This window comes from Macadamia integrifolia, unplaced genomic scaffold (assembly GCF_013358625.1).
Source record: "Macadamia integrifolia cultivar HAES 741 unplaced genomic scaffold, SCU_Mint_v3 scaffold1248, whole genome shotgun sequence".
Taxonomy (NCBI): Eukaryota; Viridiplantae; Streptophyta; class Magnoliopsida; order Proteales; family Proteaceae; genus Macadamia; species Macadamia integrifolia.
The window spans coordinates 82,450-100,525 of record NW_024868130.1 but is presented as its reverse complement, the minus strand read 5'-3'; the positions used below and the strand labels follow the sequence as shown (position 1 = coordinate 100,525).

General features: G+C 38.2%; 1 protein-coding gene across 1 annotated transcript in view; it reads right to left on the bottom strand.

Annotated features, from left to right (window-relative positions):
* Positions 1–18: 18 nt before the first annotated feature.
* LOC122063190 (dihydrolipoyllysine-residue acetyltransferase component 4 of pyruvate dehydrogenase complex, chloroplastic) overlaps positions 19–18,076 on the bottom strand; it is a 20,095-nt gene continuing 2,037 nt past the window's right edge. The window contains exon 6 of the mRNA XM_042626907.1: positions 19–459. Coding sequence (XP_042482841.1) covers positions 355–459 — 105 coding nt within the window. The 3' untranslated portion in view covers positions 19–354. The remainder of the gene's footprint in view (positions 460–18,076) is intronic.

Below are 18,076 nucleotides of genomic sequence, written 5' to 3'. Positions count from 1 at the left end.
AAGAAAGCCTGATGCACATAAACAAGAAACAGAAACTTTATTGCTCATTAATTCTACTGGAAGACTAAGAATTTTCAGAGTTTTACAACACTTTTCAAAAGGTATGCCCAAAAATATGGTTGTTTTAACTTCCCTAAATAATTCTTACCAAGTAAAAAAATTAGAAACTTCCGTTCTTAATAAGAAAGTGAATAAAATACAACGAAACCACATCTGTTGGACAGTTTTTCTGTGACTACTACAAATTCAAGTACCTCACCCATGGACCATCCTCCATTCTCATGTCCTCTTCCAGACTTCCACCAATAAAAAGGCTCAAAATCATAAATTTCAAGATAAACCCGAGCTGGTCGTCTACAATGTTAGGCTCTCAGGATTCCCAACGATCTTTGCAAATGTCCGAAGGAATGCTGCCAAGTCAGCACCATAGATTACGCGGTGATCAGCGGTAACATTCACCTGCATACACACCCAGACTTGGTCTTATTCTTTCGCAATCACCTCCAAGGAGTATTAAAAGTAAATGCAACAGTATTCAAAGAAAAAAACTTGGTTTTGGGGGGGGGGGGGGGACATTTTTCCAAAATAGACTACCACTCGAAGGTCAGCGAGAATCCTTTGGAACCATTCTGAAAACTAATGTATTAATGCGGGCCATACATTTAACTACTTTAGATGCACTTTAGCAATATCGAGGCATTCTTTTATGAGATGGACAAAGGCTAAAATAGGTTAACTCATCTAAAACACTTGTTAACATATGAAAATGATCTCTGCTCAGAAATGCTAAGAGTACAAAATACATTCAGACCTCTAAATGCACATCAGCTTTCACCCAGTAGGTGACTGGGTTATATTACCCAAAAAAAAAAAGAGCACTTCAGCTGAGTCAGAATTCTTCACCAAAAGAATCATAGTTGAAAAGGATTGTAGCACAAGTCAGAGACTAAATCCTACTCATGAGTTTGAAGACAATGAAAGGGTCTTCCCACAAAGATACAACCCTCCTTCCCAAACGGACAGACAACATGACACCCAGAAAAGGGGGGAAAATATGATTTATAAAATACTGGCTCATAGCTGTCCCAGCACATGCAACTTGAATTTTTTTTCTTTGTTTTTGTTTTTTTTTTTGGTTTTCTCACTAAGAAAAACTTCAATAGGCAACTGGAGGTTTACAGGACAAAAACGCTCACAGAGGGGGCACCAAAGGAATGAGAAGACAGAGAACTGGTGGTAGATCACCCCAAAAAATTCTCTTCAAGCTAGGATCATAGTTGTAGAGGCATTGTCTAGGCATACAGGCATGTTCCAAGGGTTTGGCGGTTGCCCGCATAACAAGGTGGGCGCCTTGGGATGCCTAGGCATCACCTAGGGCGCCTTGTGATACCTAGGTCCCTGGGAGGTCATTTTTAACTCTAAGTAATGCTGTTTCTATTATTTTTATTGGCTTATGTACAAGTTTGTGAGTTCAGAAGCATGTGATCATTTAGTACCCAAAAATTAAATTAATTAATTAATTAAGAAATAAATCAAACTTCACTAGTTCACTTCTCTAAATAATATTGTTCCTAACCAAATGCTGTTGTTGTAATGCTGTAACGATGTTGCTAGATATAGTGGCAAATTAGTGCATAGATTCAATTTGTATTGTTGTTTTGTAAAATTATAAGCATAATTATATTATTGTTATACTAGTTATAATGGATACATAAAAAAATACAAGTGCGGCTAGGCAGGTGCCTTGTCGCCTAAGTGCCTTGAGAACGATGCTTGGATCACTTTAGAAAAGGATGTTTGTGGCCTAATCAACTTTCCTCAATGGTTGCTTAGAATAACATCAAAATTCAGAATAGTTCACAGATACCTGCTGACAATGCTAGTTTCGGATGGACTTTTCCCAGAATCAGTTCCTCCAGCCATAATGGAGATTTAGATCACATGAACCATAACTGTCAAGGTGTCGCCTAGGTAACAAGGCTTCCTCTGAGGGACAGTTGTCAGGCAATGTCTAAGCATTCAGGTGCCTTGTTGGTGTCACCTTGACATCCAGGCCCCCTCCAATGCTCTGGGTCGTCTAGCCATGACAACTACGCTCTTAAGGGTAAGGCAAGCTATTGTCTTGTTTTATTCAATAAGGAGACCACCTTGGCTTCCAATTCGTCGCCTTGGTTGTCTTGGTTGCCTAGGCGTTAGCTTAGTCCCCTTGTTTTAGTTGAGTATTTTAGAATTGTATGTAGTTTGTTGAATGCTTTCACGAATGTTCATTGATTCTTGATGTCTCTTTTTATGTTATATTGTTGCTAAAATATGTGTATGGCATGTACATATACCCGATCAAACACTAATGCATAGAAGTAAACCCCCTTTACACTGCACTCGTGTTAATCAGTAAGGTGACACCTGGGCACCAGACCATCGCCTACGGTCACCAGGGCACCTTGACAACTATGACAAGAAGAGCCTTTGGATAGAAACAAATAATAAGATCAGAACAAGGTAAAACAAGCAAAGCACATCAAACGAAAATTAAGAGTCGAGTACAAAGAAGGGTTTCTGTTGGATTAAAAATTTATGACTTATTTTAGTGTCAGGTCATCTTCTGATCTCTACAGTGGATGATACCCCAAGAAAATTTCTTCAGCAAATATGAATGGCAAATGGTAAAGGTGTAAAAATTTTATCATTGCAAATTTAACCATTCATAAAAAGGGCATTGGTAGTCGTGAAATGGTGATAACTCCTTTCAACAAGAATTCAAAAGGGCCAGAGAACAAAGATTTTGAATACAATAATAAAAGGACCCCCCCTCACCATTTTTTATTTCATTCCTCTAGACTTTTACCATGTTGAGCAAAAGTACCGATCATGAAAGAAATAGATCCACCAAATTCAGAAACAACAAGGCCACATTGTTTTTCTCGCATAAGAATAAAGAAATAGTAGCATGTCAGAGATTATGGACTACATGGATGGATAAAATGTCTCAAGGATTCTTAATACAATTATTTGACATTTTTGGTTTAGATAAGCATAATCCTATGTGAGAAGAACATCTTGTAGAACTAAAGGATGAGTTTTCTTGTAAATGATAACTGGAAGAATCTATGAGGTCGATTATCTGGCAGTTATACTCCCGAGAAAGAAAGATAGTGAGGAGCTGGAGAAAGGGAATCTATGGCAAATTGAATTCAATTGGTTTACAGACCCATTAAGTGACCTGGCTTTACATATGGTAATTTTCATAAAATATCACAGCGAAGGTTTCATAATACTGCCAGAAGGTGCTGATGATATTCTAAAGCTTTTACAGATGATTTCAACATTATTCATGACCAAAAATACTTTCCCACCTTTGCAAAGAGTCCCTTTGGACTTGTAGCATCAACCCTAATTCCTCCTAGGTTTGGTGCAAGATCCTACATGCTAGGCCCCTAGCCTTGACTGCCAGCAGATCCCTCATTGGCAATGGAGCTGAAACTTCTTTCTAACTTGACAACTGGCATCCTGCTGGTGTGCTATCCCTGATTGTCAGCCATAGTCCATAGATCAGTCTATTCCTCTAGTCTTCCTAGATCTTTTAAAGCCTCCTCAATCACCTCCCATGGGACTTGGTCCCCACCTGCCATTCCCTCTATTAGTAGCATCTGGCAATCCCTCCACTCCATTCCCCCCCCCTTTGGTGATGATTGAATCATTTGGTCTCCCTTCCCCTCGCACTGCTTTTACTCCTCCTCTGCTTGGAACCTCGTTTGCTCCTCCAACCCCCTGGCATAAGGTTGTTTGGTTTCGAGCTCACATCCCCAAACATAGTTTCACTGTCTGGAAAATCCTCTACAATTGCCTTCCCACCCAATCCTTCTACATCTATCACCATATATATGTCCGCCTGCTGTCTTTGATGGAATGCTCTGGAAGATAGCAACCATCTTTTCTTCAAGTGCCCCTTCTCCTCCCATTTTTGGAAGTTTGTCATCGCTAAATGCTAGCCTGCTCAGAGAAGGCCCCTCCCCCTACAGAGAGAATGGATTTGGATCACATGACATTTTCTAGAAGATCTATTTATGACACTGCTGAGAAGCTTGCCTTCACAGCAGCTACTAGCCATATCTGGATGGAACACAACCTTCGTAGATGGACCTCCAACTCTAGATCTTTCGACAAGATTTGGAGGGCCATCTACTTTGATGTCTCCTCCAAACTTGACTCCCTACCCCATAGTCCAGTTGTTGACTCCCCAAGGAACATGCTTATTGTTGTCTCCCAGGGTTTATCTCTATCTATGTTAGCTCCCCCTCCCCCTTCCCTGTAGGGTTGTATTCCTCTTCCCCTGCCTCTCTGTTGGAATGTAAGTAATAGAGGTACTTTAGGAATTGTCTTTAAGTTGTCCTAATTTGTATTTCATTTTTTTCTCTTTCACCTCCCTTAGGGAGGAATATGTCATTCCCTATAGATATTAGTTTGAAACTAATATAGGTGAAAAGAGCCAAGAGCTCTCTCATGATATACCCTCATCTCTCTCTTTCTCCTCTTATCTTCTCTCCTTCTCTCTTCCTCTCTTCTCTCTTTCTCCTACATCTCTAATCTTAATCTTCTCAACTTCCAACTTGGTATCAGAGCTACAAGGAGTTTGAGAGTCAACTAAGGCTTCTTCCTATCATTCTTTGAGTCTCTTTGGAACCCTAGAAAACAAAGGGGTCTAATAGAGGCTATACTATGTAAAGAAATTCAACAATGTGACCTAATGGAGCTTTAGAAGCATCTTCAAGACTCTTGGAGGGAGATTGAAGAACTACGAGGACCTACTGGAGCTCAAACCATCCTTTCATGCCCTGTCCAGCATTACCGCCAGCTGCATCTCTCCTCAAGCGAGTGTTGGGGATGAGGCTAGGCCTTTAAGTGTCGCCCAAGGCCCCTTGATTAGCCATCCTAAGCTGTGGTTTGAGATTGGTGGTGTTGTTGGAACACAACTCAAATCTTCACTTGCTGCCAGGTATCGACAGAACCCTTTTTTTCACATATATAGTCAAAAGGACTAATATTGTGCTCTTGGGTTGTTTTTTGATGAATGTATACTATCTTATGATGCATATGTGAGATTGGAATGAAGTACTACAATTAATAATGGATTTGTTTGGTTTTATCTCAAGTTTCAAGCCTTTTTAGCTTGCTGAAATTTTTTTTTCTTGATTCTGAGAAGACAATATTTGGGTATTGTGTTGCCCCTTGCTTTGGCTATCGGGTGGGCAGAGTAATACCATCCCAGCCAGATTGTTTTTGACAACCCGAACACTCAGATTTCCCTTTGTCAATCTGGATCGCACCAACTATTTCGACTGGTCACACTTTGTGAAGTTATCCTTGAGGAATCGAGGGAAACTTGGATATATTAATGGGACTATCAAGGCTCCCGCTGTCTCTACCCAGAATATCATAAATGGAAAATTGTGAATTCCACTGTTATGACTTGGCTCCTCTTTTCCATGAAACCTAAGATTGGAAGAAGATTTATCCGGAAGGAAACTGCTAAGGATATTTTGGATAGTGTCTCTAAGACCTATGACAAGGTGGGTGACTCTGTTAGGGTCTACCAACTCCTTTAATAGCTCTCTCTATAAAGTCAGGAAACAGGACTATCTCTGAATATTACAACACTGTTATAGGACTCTAGGAGGAGTGTGATCATTTTCAAGACCTTCAGTTGTATAATCCTAAAGACGAAACCAAGGTCCACAGATCCCTTGAAAATGAGAGAGTTCTAATCTAACTAGGAAGGTTGAACTCGGATTATGAGCAAATCCGGATACAGATTTTGGGTTGGTCACCCCCTCCATCCCTTAATGAAGTGTATATCTATTTATTGACTGAAGAGACCAAAAGAGGTGCTATGGATTTTGCTCCTTCACTTAAGCGATCTGCTCTTTCTTCCACCGCTCACAAAGAACAGCGTGGAGGCAGCCGAGGCCAAAGGTCATCCCCACGGGATGATAGGGATGGACCCTGACAGTGTGATAAATATGGGAAACGTGGGCACACTCGGGAGAGGTGTTGGGTGTTTCATGGCCGTCCTAGTCCATGTGGTGGATCTATTGGCACATGTGGTGGTCGCCGAGGTGAGACTACAGGCCATGCTACTATGACAGAGATTGACCCTCGAAGACCCTTACACGCAGATACTAGCTCCTTCTCTAGGGATGATATTGCAATGCTCCATTGGTTCATGTCTCAACTTGATAGCCCATCTACCTCACAGGATGCCTCAGCTTCCACTATACATGTCACCACATCTGCACCTTCCATAGCTCCGTCATGGGTTAGACTCTGGTGCCACTGACCACATGACTGGACGTCCCCACTATTATGATTCTTACTCCATTTGTTCTAGTAAGGACAATTCTAGTGGTTGATGGTACCTTTCCTTGTTTCTGGTAAAGGCAGTATACCTATTCCTTCTTCTATTTCACTTAAATCAGTTCTTCAAGTCCCTAACCTTACCTTGAACCTTTTGTTCATTTGTTGTGATTACTTTGACTAAATCTTTGAATTGTTGTATCACTTTTTTCTCAGGATTTGGTAACGAAGAGGATTATTAGCAATGGACGTGAGGAGAGTGGACTTTACCACCTTGAGCCACAATTATCTTTTTTTACTACACCACAATCCTATGCATGTGGTCATAATGGTAGTAGTTTTATAGATTCTATGATGCTTTGGCATCAACGTGTGGGACAACTCTCTTTTGTTATTATGAGGAAACAGTTACCTCATTTATTTACATCTTTTTCTTCTCATGTATTTCATTGTGAACCATGTACTTTTGCTAAACATTGTCATTCATGTTATCCATATCATGGTAGTAAATCTATTGTTCCCTTTCACATTATGCATACTGATGTCTGGGGACCTTGTCCTACTACCTCCTTATTTGGCCATTGTTACTTTGTTTCATTTGTTGATGATTTCTCTCATTGCACTCAGACCATTCTTATGAAACAGAAGAGTGAGGTTTATGATGCCTTCAAACACTTTTATAAAATAGTCTACACCCACTTTGAAACCAGGATCAAAATTGTCCGGTTTGATAAAGGGGTGTATATGTATAGTGCTTTATAGGATTTTTTTCACTGGCAATGGTATTATCCATTAGCTTGCGTGTGTTGACACACCCCAACAAAATGGGGTAGCTGAGAGGAAAAATCACCATTTGTTAATAGTTGGTAGAAGCCTTCTATTTGGTATGCATGTTCCTAAACCTTTTGTTTGAAGCTATCCTTAGTGCTGCATTTCTCATCAATCGCATGCCTACCAAAATCCTTAGGTCCCAAAACCCTATTGCACTCATCTCTTCGGTCTTCTGCTTTTTCTCTTCTTCCCCGAGTGTTTGGTTGTATTTGTTATGTGTATGTTAACAAATCCTCCCGCACCAAACTCGATCCCAAGGCTCTCAAATGCCCCTTCCTTGAGTATTCTTCTACTACCAAAGGCTATAAATGTTAACACCCTTCCTCTCGTAGTCGACTTCTTTCCAAAGATGTCACCTTCCTTGAGTCTTTTCCTTTCTTTGCTTCTCATCAGCATCCTCTTCAGGGGGAGAATGAGAGTGCAAATGAAAAGGCTGCTGATGCTATATCATTTCTCAATCCTTTGACTCTTACTCTTTTCTCTTTTGATATTGGGAAACATAAAGAGGTGGATGATGTTAACACTTTAGATATTGTTGACACTGGTGGACCTTGTACAGAGAAGGCACCTGATATTGTGTACACAAGAAGGACAAAGAAGACCTACCAAGAGGTCCTCTTTGGATCCACATCCTGAGTTTTATCCTCCTCAATCAAATAACATTTCTTCTCCTTCTGAGTTAGACCTCCCTATTGCTGTTTGAAAGGGTAAAAGAGCTTGTACTAATCCTATAGCCTAGTTTGTTTCCTATGATGCTCTCTCTCCTACAGGTGTTGCCTTTACTGGTGCTCTTTTTTCTGCTTCTCTCCCTAAAACTGTTATTGAGGCTATGATAGACCCCAAGTGGAAGCAATCTGACCCCAAGTGGAAGCAATCTATGTCTAAAGAAATGATGGCTCTTGAGAAGAACACACTTGGAAAATGGTTGATCTTCCCAAGGGAAAAGTTCCAGTTGGCCATAGGTGAGTCTATACAATCAAGTACCGATCAGATGGTGCTATTGAGAGGTATAAGGCAAGATTGGTGGCCAAAGGGTAAAGTCGGGTCTATGTAATTGGTTATTCGGAGACTTTTGCTCCTGTGGCCAAACATAACTCTATAAGAGTTCTTTTATCTGTGACGACAAATAGAAATTGGCCCTTATATCAATTAGATGTGAAGAATGTCTTCCTCCATGGTGACTTAGAGGAGGAAGTGTATATGTAGCCCCCTCCTGGCTTCAAATTTCCAGCAGCTGATGGTAATGTGTGTCTCCTAAAGAAGGCTCTATATGGTCTCAAGCAATCACCAAAGCCTAGTTTGAGAGGTTCAGGTAAGCTATCTTTGAAGAATGGGTATCCCTAAAGCAGGTCACACATTATTTACCTGGAGAGGTAATGGTACCATCACAACGTTGATTGTCTATGTTGATGTCATAATGGAGACTGGAGATGACAATGATGAGATAGCTAAGTTGAAAGCCTACTTGGCCCAACAATTTGAGATCAAAGACCCATAACACTTGAAGTATTTCTTGGGGATTGAAGTGTTAAGGTCTAAGAAGGGAATCAATATTTGCCAAAGGAAATTTGTGTTAGACTTGTTAAAGGAAACAGGGATGTTGGGTGTAAACCAACAAGTTCTCCTATTGAGTAGAATCACAAGATAGGAGAAGATTGTTGTAGACACCTAATTTTGTCACCCCCCGGCGATGATGACACAAGAAGAATTACATGTTGGACATTTTAGACTTGGAGAATTTTCGAGCTTAGAGCAAAAAATGACCATTTTGCCCCTATAAACTTTCAAGAGAAAATGTTTTTAAAAATTGGAATTTGACGTTATGGATTATTGTCGCTTGTCCCCTCAAGTCGAACATTACACTTTGATGCGAGAACGATGAGAATCGACGCCCAATTCTTTCACTACATGATTCGGGTCCCTACTTTACACGTATTTTCGCAAAGGTTCCCAGTTAAGACCGCATTCGCGTCTCACATCATTGGATAGTGCTCGGATTGAGCTTTCAATGACATATTACACGTCGATTTCGACTAACAGTTTGAAAGATATGACCCCCGAAAGTTGACTCCAAAGTTCAGTATCAGATTCCATTTCGAGTAACCAGGGAGTGCCATGTGGCACCCAACATCTTTTGTCCAAAAGCAAGCCTTTTTGGACAATCCTCTCTAGTTTTTTAGTCTCACATTGGAAACAAGAGAAGATTGTCTCAAATCCCAAGGCTATAAATATAGTCCTTCCCTTCTTCCAAAGAGGAGGAGAAAAATTGGGAAATTGGGAGAGAGGATGGCTCCATCAAGGTTTTGGCTAACTTCTTCCCTTTAAAACCAAATATTCTCCAAGTCTAAAAGTTTAACATATTAATCCTTCCTTGAGCCGGGAGATCTAGTCCGGTTCGGTTCGATTTAGGGCTTGAAGCACAAGGGTTATCTCTCCTTGTGTCTTGATTAAAGCCGAGTTTAAGGTATTTTTCTTCTCCCAATGACAATGTAAAATTGGTATAACCAACAGATTTGATTTTCAATTTGTTAATATTCGGTTCATTTAGATTAACTAGGTTTAATTGGTCTAATTAGGTTCAATTGGGTTTAATTAGTTTCAATTCAATTTAATATGGTTCAATAGACTCATCTTAATTTAATCTGGTTTAATTGGTTCATTTAGATTAATTAGGCTTAATTGGTTTCTTTTTTTATTTAACATGTTTAATTAAATAGATTTAATTTGGTTTAGTTTTTTTGTTAATTGCTTTTTTGTTCTTTAGATCTGGACACTTAGATTAGGATCCAAACCTTAACCTAATCCCACCTAGTTCCCTTCTCTAACAATCTGAAACTCAGCCGCCCTCTCCTTCTCTTTCCCTGTAGCTAAACCCAGCAGCACCCTTTCTCCTTCTCCTTCTCCTTCTCTTCTTCTCCTCTTCCTTTCCCTGTGGCTGAGACGTATTTCCCCTCTCCTGTCTTCTCCTTATTAACCGAACCCAACCAACACCCACCTTTTTTTTTTCCTTTTCCTTTTCCTTTTCCATGTTTCTGAAATCACAAACCTGAGATCAAAAATCCTAGCTCATTCAAACCTCGACAAGCTTTCTACTGCATAAATCTCTTCCTCTCCTGGGTATTCTGATCAAGCTTCTTAAGCTGTCTTCTCCCCCTCGCACAAGTCAGCCGTTCTCAACCAGCTCCAACAGCAGCATAGTACCTGTAACCACCGATTTCTCCTTCCCATTTCCTCTCAAGTCGGCAACTCTACCACTTCAAGAACCTGAAACCCACCTAACCCTTTTTTTTTTTTTTTTTTAAATTAAATCCAACCCTCACGTCCATTTTTCTCCAAACCTAGGATTAGCATCAATGCTTATTTCATCCCTTCTCAAATTTCCCGTCAAAGTGAGTTCATCGCAGATTATGAGGGCAGCATGTATTTAGGGTTTCATTCTGCTCATGTGATTCCTGCAACCACCATTTGTCTCTATCAGGAACCCTCACTGGCTGAACCTCTAACCTTGCCCAGCACCATATTGCTTATTCCATCATCTGGTAATCCTCAATACCTTTCTTCCTACTAGTTTCCATCCGTGGCATCATCGTCCTTGTGGATCCAAGCTTTCTTTTTAGGGTCAAATTTAGTCTTAGGTGGTGGAGTTTGTCGTGTTATATATTTAGCTTCTTTTTCTTTCTTTGTGGTTCTGTTTCTTTATTTTTATTTCATTTATGTAATTCAGAGTTCAGATTTGTAATTTATATTCCTAACCCCAGCCCGATTTGTTTTCTGTTACGGTGTGGTATTTTCCTTGTTCCTTTTGTTCTTTGATTTTTTTATTTTGTTAGGTCTGATTCGATCTTCCTTCTTTTCCCTCTCATAACGTAGTTTAGGACGTTTAGTTTAGGATGGGTGTGGCTGGCCCCTCAAACCGGCTTGTAGCATTAGGAGCGTATTTGGGATCTCGGTTTGATAATTTGAATCCGTTTAAAATTGGTTTGTTTCTTTTAATCTAAATTCAATAAAAACCCCTCAAGTTTAGTAGTAAATCTAGCTTAGGTATTATATTATTTTCAACCTGGTCTAATCATATTTCTTACCATTTGTTGGAATATTTTGATATAGTCTAATTGGCTTCCATCATATTTGGTTTAATAAATTTTCTTTAATTTTTTGTAGTTAATCTAAACAATTTAGGTTAATCAATTCTTTTTTTATTTATTTACTAGTTTCATTAGGTAAACCATAACCTTAGAGCAATTTAGATTTATTTCATATAATGTAGTATATACTTAGATTTGGCAATATCCGCTTTCTTTACCTAATCTTGGATAGTTTTAGGCATCTTTCACTTAGTTGTTCTAAAATCCATTAAACAATAAGATAAAAGTAGGCCTCTTATTGCATTCAACCAATCTTTTAGATTCAATCTTAAACCCTAGTTAAGTGTAACTAGATTAACTAGCTTTAATTACATCCATCTTTTGATCATCTAATATAGTTAATAAGCATAGTTTTAATCTAGTTAAAAGTCATTTTCAAACTAGCATAAATAGGATTCCATACCATACTTTACCAACCATTTAGGATTAACCGCTTGCAAGTAATCTATTATAGGACCTCATAACGTGTTAAATCTTTAATCATTTCAACTAGTTCAATTTAGGATTTCATATAAATTCATTAATCACCCATCTAGATTAGACTCAATTAATCGAATTAGTTAATTTAGGATATCATAAGTTGCTCAACTAATCCTAGGACTAGATTTATTTAATTAGTTTAATCTAAGACTCATAACACATTAATTAAATCATTTAGGGTTTTTAATCTTTAATTAACGTAATCATTTCATTATTTGCATTATAACCTAGGTTAGCATAATCTAGATACTTGGCTTAGGGTTTTCACATGTCATACTTAGATACCTAGTTTAAGATTTTCAATGACCTAGATTTAGGACTAGTTAGTAGGGTACAAACAAACTTTGGTCAAACAGAAAGAGACCGACCTTAAGGCCGGCCAGACTAGGTGCCTAACACCTGCCCAATCTGTCATTTGACACTTGCCCAAAATCTTGGTGCAAATCAACCTTGTCCATTGAGTCATTAGTCTTTCCCCCTTGATTGGGAGAGACATTTATGGGTCCTAGACCTTTTCTCGGTGGCGACTCCCTTTTATTCATATCATATATCCCGCTCTTGGCATTTAATGACCAGGGGATACTATCTCATCAGGGTCGAACCCTAGCGTGTGTCCACGCGACATGCCATACCGCGATCCACGGAGGTCCATGGTACCTACAACTGTGGTTCCTCTCTTGTTGATGTAGGAAAATACCATAAACTAGCGGGGAAGCTGATATATCTGTCTCTGACTTGCCCAGATATTACTTAAGCAGTAGGAGTAGTGAGTCAGTTTATGCATGCTCCCAAGAGTGGGCATTTCGATGTTGTGTATCGCATCCTCAAATAATTGAAGTCCTCTCCAGGAAAAGGACTCTTATATGCCCACAACAATCACTTGAGGATAAAAGGTTATTCTGATGCTGATTGGGTTGGATCCATCTCTAAAAAACGATCTACTTCTGGCTATTACACATTTGTGGATGGTAATTTGGATACATGGCGGAGCAAGAATAGCCTATTGTAGCTAGATCCATCGCAGAGGTAGAGGCAAAGTACAAAGCAATGGCTCAAGGAGTTTGTGAACTTATTTGGTTGAGACGACTAGTTCTTGAGTCAGGATATGATACTAACTGACCAATGCGTCTCTACTGTGATAATAAAATAACCATAAGCATTGCCCATAACCCAATGCAACACGATAGAACAAAGCACATTGAAGTGGACCAGCACTTCATCAAAGAAAAAAATCGACACTAACAACATTTACAAGCCCTTTGTGAAGACAGGTGATCAGTTGACAAACATCTTCACCAAAGGACTCATTCCTCACCAGTTCAGTTCTTTCTTATGCAAGCTGGGAATGTATGACATATATTTCCCAGCTTGAGGGGGAGTGTTGGAATGTATGTAATAGGGGTAATTCAGGAACTGTCTTTATGTTAAGTTGTCATAATTTGTATTTCCTTTTTTCTCTTTCACCTCCCTTAGGGAGGAATATGTAATTCCCTAAAGATATTAGTTTGAAACTAATATAAGTGAGAAAAGCCAAGAGCTCTCTCATGATTTGCCCTCATCTCTCTCTTTCTCCTCTCATATTCTCTCCTTCTCCTCTCTTCCTCTCCTATCTTTCTCCTACATCTCTAATCTTAATCTTCTAAACTTCTAACTCTCACGGCATTGTGTATCCCTCCTCCCTATTTCTCCCCCTTGTTAATCATGTTATTCACCCACAAAAAATAAATAAATAAATAAAATACTTTCCACATATTCAGTACCCAAGGACTCTGTTCTTGAAATGACTCCTACAGATCCAATTGTTTAGGGGACAATTTCCTTGGGATTGAAGTAGTAAGGTCCGCACTAGACTCTTTAGGTCATGAATCCTATTCTGCAAGGTAAGAAGGCAAATTTATAGGCATACATCCTTGGGAATGACATAAGAAAAATCCATGTTTAGCATAACCATGTGTTCTTTAGGGAACTTCCTATTGGCCTTAAGCCATCCTTGTTCCTTGAGTCCATGGTGGTCTGCTTGATATGGTTGCTCCCAATACGAACATGTTTTGAAGCACATCTTTGGACTCTATAATGGAAATAAAATGGCTATGTAAAGCCTCATTAAACTACTGCCGGTCATGCCATCAGAGAAACTTTGAGAATTGTCCCATTAGACAATCTAGCCTTGAGTATTGGAACAGCCTTGAGATTATATGGGAAAGCTCCAAGTTTTTCCATATTGGACTAGAGGACTAAGTGGCTGTGGAGATCAAGCCTTGACTTTCAGTTTAGGAATATCTATTTGTTTAACTGCTTGGAGATTGAAGGAAATTTTGCACATGTTACTGTCTGGATCGTATCATCCAGTTAACGATAAAGACTATCTAACCTCCAAAGAAAGGTTAGATATCTAATCTCTTCTGTTCAGAATCACTTGAACGGAGCAGAGCTAAGCTTTCGCCAATAAAGCTATACCAGTCAGTGATAGAGAAAGGTTTGTTCCAATTCTTTTCTAGAAAAACCAGCTAAGAGTGGCATTGGCAGGGAATCTATGAAAGGAGATGTGAAGCCAACAGCAACTAACCACATAATTCATTATGAATCCTTATCCTCCCAGTCTCCCACTACATTTTCCTTCATCTTCTTTCTCGTATTTCTCATAATTATGTCCAACCGGACACCCAGCTGTGTCAATACATAGGTTTCCAACATGTGGGTTGTATAACAAATTATTCATCTGACTCCTGTTACTGGAGGGGCATCTATCAAGTCCACATCAAATACATGATGCCATGCAGAATAGATAACCCAGTTATTTTGGGCCCAGAGAATTGGAAAACATCTCTTCATAATGAAGCAGAAGAATATGTTTAGTACTTTAGTTGGATGACTGATTCACAAATTGTAATGTGTAGCACCTTTCTTTTCTGCATGAAGTCATGTTCTATAACCCTACACATTCTGAATGGTAAATTTCTACCACACAGTACAGTCAAAGCATCCAGATACCATTTTCAGAGGGGAAACCCAAGTAGGGAACACCTAGACAATGCCAAAGGAACCAAATCTTTATATTATATATTTAAAACAGAGAAGTATAGATCATCGGTGTTCAAATACTGTGCCTAGACTTTTTATGTAAAGAGAGAAGAATATTCTTATATACAGGTCCACTTTTGCTAAGACCTTTCCAAAATCCAATTTCACTTAAGCTACTGCGTGGTTGCAAGCAAAATAAAAGGGAAATGAATCGACATCGAATTAAAACCAATATGGAAACTTTTGCAATTATTACCTAATATGATTGTGCAACTAACTCCAAAACATTCCAAATCTGATTATTAAATTTCACTACATTTTGCAACCAAATTGTTTGGTTTCAACTTTCAAGAAGGAAAATAAATATTCTATTTGAAAGTATGAAGACCATATTTAGTAAGAGTTTAAGGTAATTACACAATCATGAGTATAAAAGTTTCTATTTTCCTTTTAAAACTGATATCACTTTCCTTTCCTTTCCCTTTACTTGCAACCAGACGGAGCCTAAAAGAAAAGTTAATGGTTCTAATTTGATTGCCTTATGAACTTCACCTGAAATGATCAAGTAGGTGATTAGACATAGTTTGTTTTCTTACTAAGGTACTATAAATGTGTTATTAATTGTAGGATCATCCACATGCCCATGCACAATTCTAGGACCCAGATAAGCCAAATTCTCAGCGACCCTAGAATCAAGGATTCATTGAATCCAATTCCTGGAAGCTGTACCACATCCAACAATCTTATGCACATTCAATACTATAAGAAATCTCAATTCCTTTTCCAAGCTAAGTCATGATCTTCACATTAATAGTCACTTTTGAATATCGGCTGACAGAAGCAAATTGAACCAAATCCGGAAACATGATGTGTTCTCCTTCTAATGTAATATCTCAGTTGAAACCATACAGTAGCATATAAGACTGATAAGTTAAAAGTGTCTGACCCACTACTGTTCCTAGTGAATAAAAGGCAAATCTGATGCTAACAGTAATTTGGTATGGCTTCAGAAACTTTACAAATGCACTTGGTTTACTGTGGAGCTTCAAGTTTCACTTCATTGTAGCACCTGGTAATAGAGTTGTGATACATACTGTCTACTCCTGTAAGAGGTTGATCCTTAACTCACCTACGAGAGGATTTTGAGTGGCGAATTTACTACTATAGTAATAAATCTCAGTAAGGAGCAGACTAGCACCCTAGGGGGCACCAACAGTGAGCAAGAAGGATGAAAAGACATTGATTTATGCATTGAGAAAGGTATTGAAAGCATATGAACTAGAAGCACGAATGGGAGACAGCATGGAGAGCAAGATGGGATTCTAAATCTCATGGTTCGAGAACTCGAGCGAAACATGTGAAATTGTATCGACCCAGGTCGAAACAAAACCTTAGGAGATTTTAAAAAATCACCTGTTTCGACCTGATTTCGACAGGTTTCGACCAGGTTTCCCATGATTTGGTCGAAACATGGGAAATTTTGACCTTCTCTTGTTCATTTTTTCTCCCAAGTAAATGTTTTTTATATTTGTTATTTCATTTACTTAAGATATTATTCATAAATAAGGAAATACCCCCCATTTGAATCCAATAAAAATAGTTTAAAAATCAAATTCCTAATGGATAAAAAGTCAACCCCCAATCTAAGAACAAAAACTGGATTTTGGTTATAGGGGCGATTTTCAACTTTTAAATGCTGCAGTTTTTCTCAATTATGAAAATTTTATAAATCTTATAATGTTAAAACATTATAAAAATCAAAAGTCCGGTAAAATAATATTTTGTTTTGATATCCCTAAAATCATTTTCATTCAGGTGATTTTAACAGCATTTACGCACTTTAAAATAAGTTTGACCAAAGCATAACTATGTCATTACAACTCAGATTTAAGTAATCTTAGACTTTTTGGAAAGTTGGTTTTATGTTATACCTAGTACTAAAAGTCTCATGTAAAAATAAAAATCATTTAACCAGTCAAACTTATTATAGAATAAAAGCATTTCTCTAAATGTTGATTCTTTATAACTTAATGTGACTTAATGTTAATTTTTTATGATTTGATATGGCTAAATGTTGATTTTAATGACTTGATGTGGCTTAATGTTGATTTTTTATGATATAAGGTATATATAGCTTACTAAATAATGCTAGAAAAGATAACATGCGTGTCTTGAGGGTAGTGAGTCACGACTTAGATGGAACCGCCTAGACACTCAACGTGGAATTGAGTCACTACTTTCGAGTGTTGAGTAATTGAGTCAGTATTGTTCAGTGTTGATAAATAACTGTTGATGATGTAATATTTTTATCTATTTTGGATCATTTGGATTATGTCTTATGTTTTAATGTAGATTGTAGATTATATATAGTCATTATGTAGCAAAGTTTCAGAATTTAAGCCAACAAGTCAGCGTAATGATTATAGAACCTTTGGTTCACCACACAAGTAAGACTTTTTGTATTTTTTTTTTATGAAAATAATGATGTGAATGTGTTAAAAATGTTTAAAATATGTTGTACAAAAAAAAAAAAAAAACACTATTTAGGGGTCGAAACCTAAGTTTCCACCATACCATGAAAAATTCCCTGGTATCCTCAAAATTTCCCAAGTTTCCACCATACCAGGAAAAATTCCCCGTTATCCTCGAAATTTCGGTCTCCCTAGAGGTCGAAACCCGATACCGTGAACCTTGATTCTAATCTGGCACTTTTGCAACTAATCTTTGAGATAATAGATTCAAATCCCAAATGGAGAGTATGAGGGTGAGGAGACTTGGAGTCATCTTTTCCTCAAAGAGATACTTTTTTTTTTTCTCTCTCTCTCAAGGGCATAAGGTTTCAATGAATAGGCATCAGCAGCCCTACAACAAAAATCAACCGATCCACCCTCACTTTATATATTTGAGAAAATCAATCATTTCAAGACCACCTCAAAAAGTTTGAAATTATGATGGGTTGCACCTAGTGCTTCAAAAATCAAGTGCTACATTGTGGTGGTCACTCGCAGAAGGAGTAAATCTTACGAGAAACACAGAAGCTGTCAGGTACCATTAGTGTTGAGTTTCTGATATCAAGCCCTAGATTGTGATTGATCATCACATTAGAGGTGGTGAATTTCATAGTGTTCAAACCAAGAACTTAAATGAGGAACAGTATTGGTCAGATGTCAACATTGTTAATTTTCAGATCCAGAATCATGCCATCATGTAAGGTAACCTTTTTTTTTTTCTTTTTTTTCTTTTTTTTT